Source organism: Penaeus vannamei, chromosome 9 (assembly GCF_042767895.1).
Source record: "Penaeus vannamei isolate JL-2024 chromosome 9, ASM4276789v1, whole genome shotgun sequence".
Lineage (NCBI taxonomy): Eukaryota > Metazoa > Arthropoda > Malacostraca > Decapoda > Penaeidae > Penaeus > Penaeus vannamei.
In genome coordinates, this window is record NC_091557.1 from 14,695,437 (window position 1) to 14,697,936 (window position 2,500).

Genomic DNA, 2,500 nt, shown 5'->3' on the forward strand with positions numbered 1-2,500 from the left:
ACGGAATGAGGCAATTATGATGACCTGTTAAGTACAAAGTGAGAGACGGGGAGACTGAAAAATGCAAATATCAGAAACTTTCAAACACGTCATTCAAAAAAACAAACTTACCTCTGTCTCAATTTGATTTGTGTCATCTGCATCATCAAACATACTTCCAATAAGCTCACAATGACCTTTGTGATACTTGCCAGGGTACCAGAATTTATAGGGGAATGGAATATTGCTGAAGTACCATTTGTGGATCACATCATAGTAGCTCTTGGGCTCTACCCACCTAGAAATAAAGTAAATTTACAAACAAGTTACAACCTACTTTAGAGCTCCATTAACTATGAAAACATTAATTCATTTAAATTGGCAACAAAAATATGATATAAAGGAATGATCTTCATTTTCTTTTTTCAAACACTCATTTCGGTTTCATGTATTAACATCTAGCTAGTAGTTTTTATGCCTATGTACATCTGACATACAACAGATTAAGAGTTAAAGAACTCTGGTTTATAATTGGTTCAAATTTACACATACATAAATATATCTAACCACCAACAATTTTATATACAAATATATTTTTCCCTTTTTTTCTTTTTCTTTTTCCAAAAAAGGCCATTTTAAGAGGTCTGTATAAAAGTGACATTTATAAACTATATTTTTGAAATATGAGATAATTCCTTTAAGAACTGGCTCATCCACATTTACACTTACCAAAGATACATCAATGCTGGGTATAATTTTTCTAATAATAGTTGTTCATAGGCAACAACTTCTGAGCACTGCTTGGGTGACAGTTCATAATCACAGCTGAAATTCTGTGGAAAAAATACAGTATGACAAAACCACAGAATTTCCATCTCCTAATAAGCGTAACAGTAAAATATAAATAAAACACATCTGCAAACGTTATTATCATGAAAAAAGAATGGAAAAAGTCAAGCCATATCTATTTCTGTATCTACATATTGATAGAAAAAAGACAGAACCAGATATAGGACATATGTAGATATAAATACAGATACACATATACAGACATATATAAATATAAACAAATGTGCACACACACACACACACACACACACACACACACACACACACAGAACCAGATATAGGACATATGTAGATATAAATACAGATACACCTATACAGACATATATAAATATAAACAAATGTGCACACACACACACACACACACACACACACACACACCCACACACACTCACACACACACACACACACACACACACACACACACACACACACACACACACACACACAGAACCAGATATAGGACATATGTAGATATAAATACAGATACACCTATACAGACATATATAAATATAAACAAATGTGCACACACACACACACACACACACTCACACTCACACTCACACACTCTCACACTCTCACACTCACACACTCACACACTCACACACACACACACACACACTCACACACTCACACACTCACACACACACACACACACACACACACACACACACACACACACACACACACACACACACACACACACACACACATATATATATATATATATATATATATATATATATATATATATATATATATATATATATATATATATATATATATATATCAATAATGTTTATCAATGTTTACCTGCTTACGGAGGAATGTAGTAACCTGAGAAAAATCTGAGAAGGCTCCTTCTGAACACTTGAATACTGGCAGCTGTCCCGTGGGCGACTTGAAAGGATTATTAGTCTTCACTATTGTTACTGGTGCACCAGAGAATTTCACATAAGCCTGAAAAATATTAATCAATAATATGCGGTTCAGTTCCCACAGAATATATATCCTACAAAACTACAACTTTTTTGCCCAATGAAATAAAAATAATTAGGATCTAATCCTACCATAAAATAGGGATATATAAAAATAAAAGCATTTGTTCCAAAGATTGATTGTGCCAGAATTCACTCTGTAGGTCCATATCAGTAAAGTAATAAAAAAACTATTGGGAAATCATTATGCTTCATATCAGTAACATGACCCAAGTTTGAGGTGATTTCAGTGAGGTCTAAAAAAAACTTCAGATATGTGATTGGTATTTTTATTGTCCTTTTAAATGTTTAGAAAGTAAAAGAAAAAAATGTATTCACAGAAATAACGCTTAATAAATGCAAATAAAAGGAGAAACAGTCTTAAATTGAATTTTAAGCACCACTTTCAAACTTTTTCATGGTTATCATTTATGATTTCATTATCATATCCTGGACAATCTTTTTCTATCTCTTATCATCTTGCCTTGATAAAACATTTTCAAATGAAGAATACTGGTTTGTTTAGGATCATTCATTTAACTATCTATTAGTTCACTTCTCTGTTAAAATATACATGTAATGTGGATTCACATTTAATTAAAAGTACCAGCACTTCTTTAACATTGTCTAAAAAGCTCCATCAAGTCTTTCCTAATATATCAAGATTATTTCATACCTTCCTAAATCACGAAGATTTT

At 32.1% G+C, this 2,500-nt stretch overlaps 1 protein-coding gene across 1 annotated transcript in view; it reads right to left on the reverse strand.

The window, feature by feature from the left end:
* The window catches only part of LOC113810042 (metaxin-1), a gene marked incomplete in the record, with an annotated part of 9,643 nt that overhangs the window by 5,502 nt on the left and 1,641 nt on the right, over positions 1-2,500 (reverse strand). Inside the window, 2 exon segments of the mRNA XM_070125376.1 lie at positions 709-812; positions 1,639-1,785. Of these exon segments, the coding sequence (XP_069981477.1) occupies positions 709-812; positions 1,639-1,785 (251 nt within the window).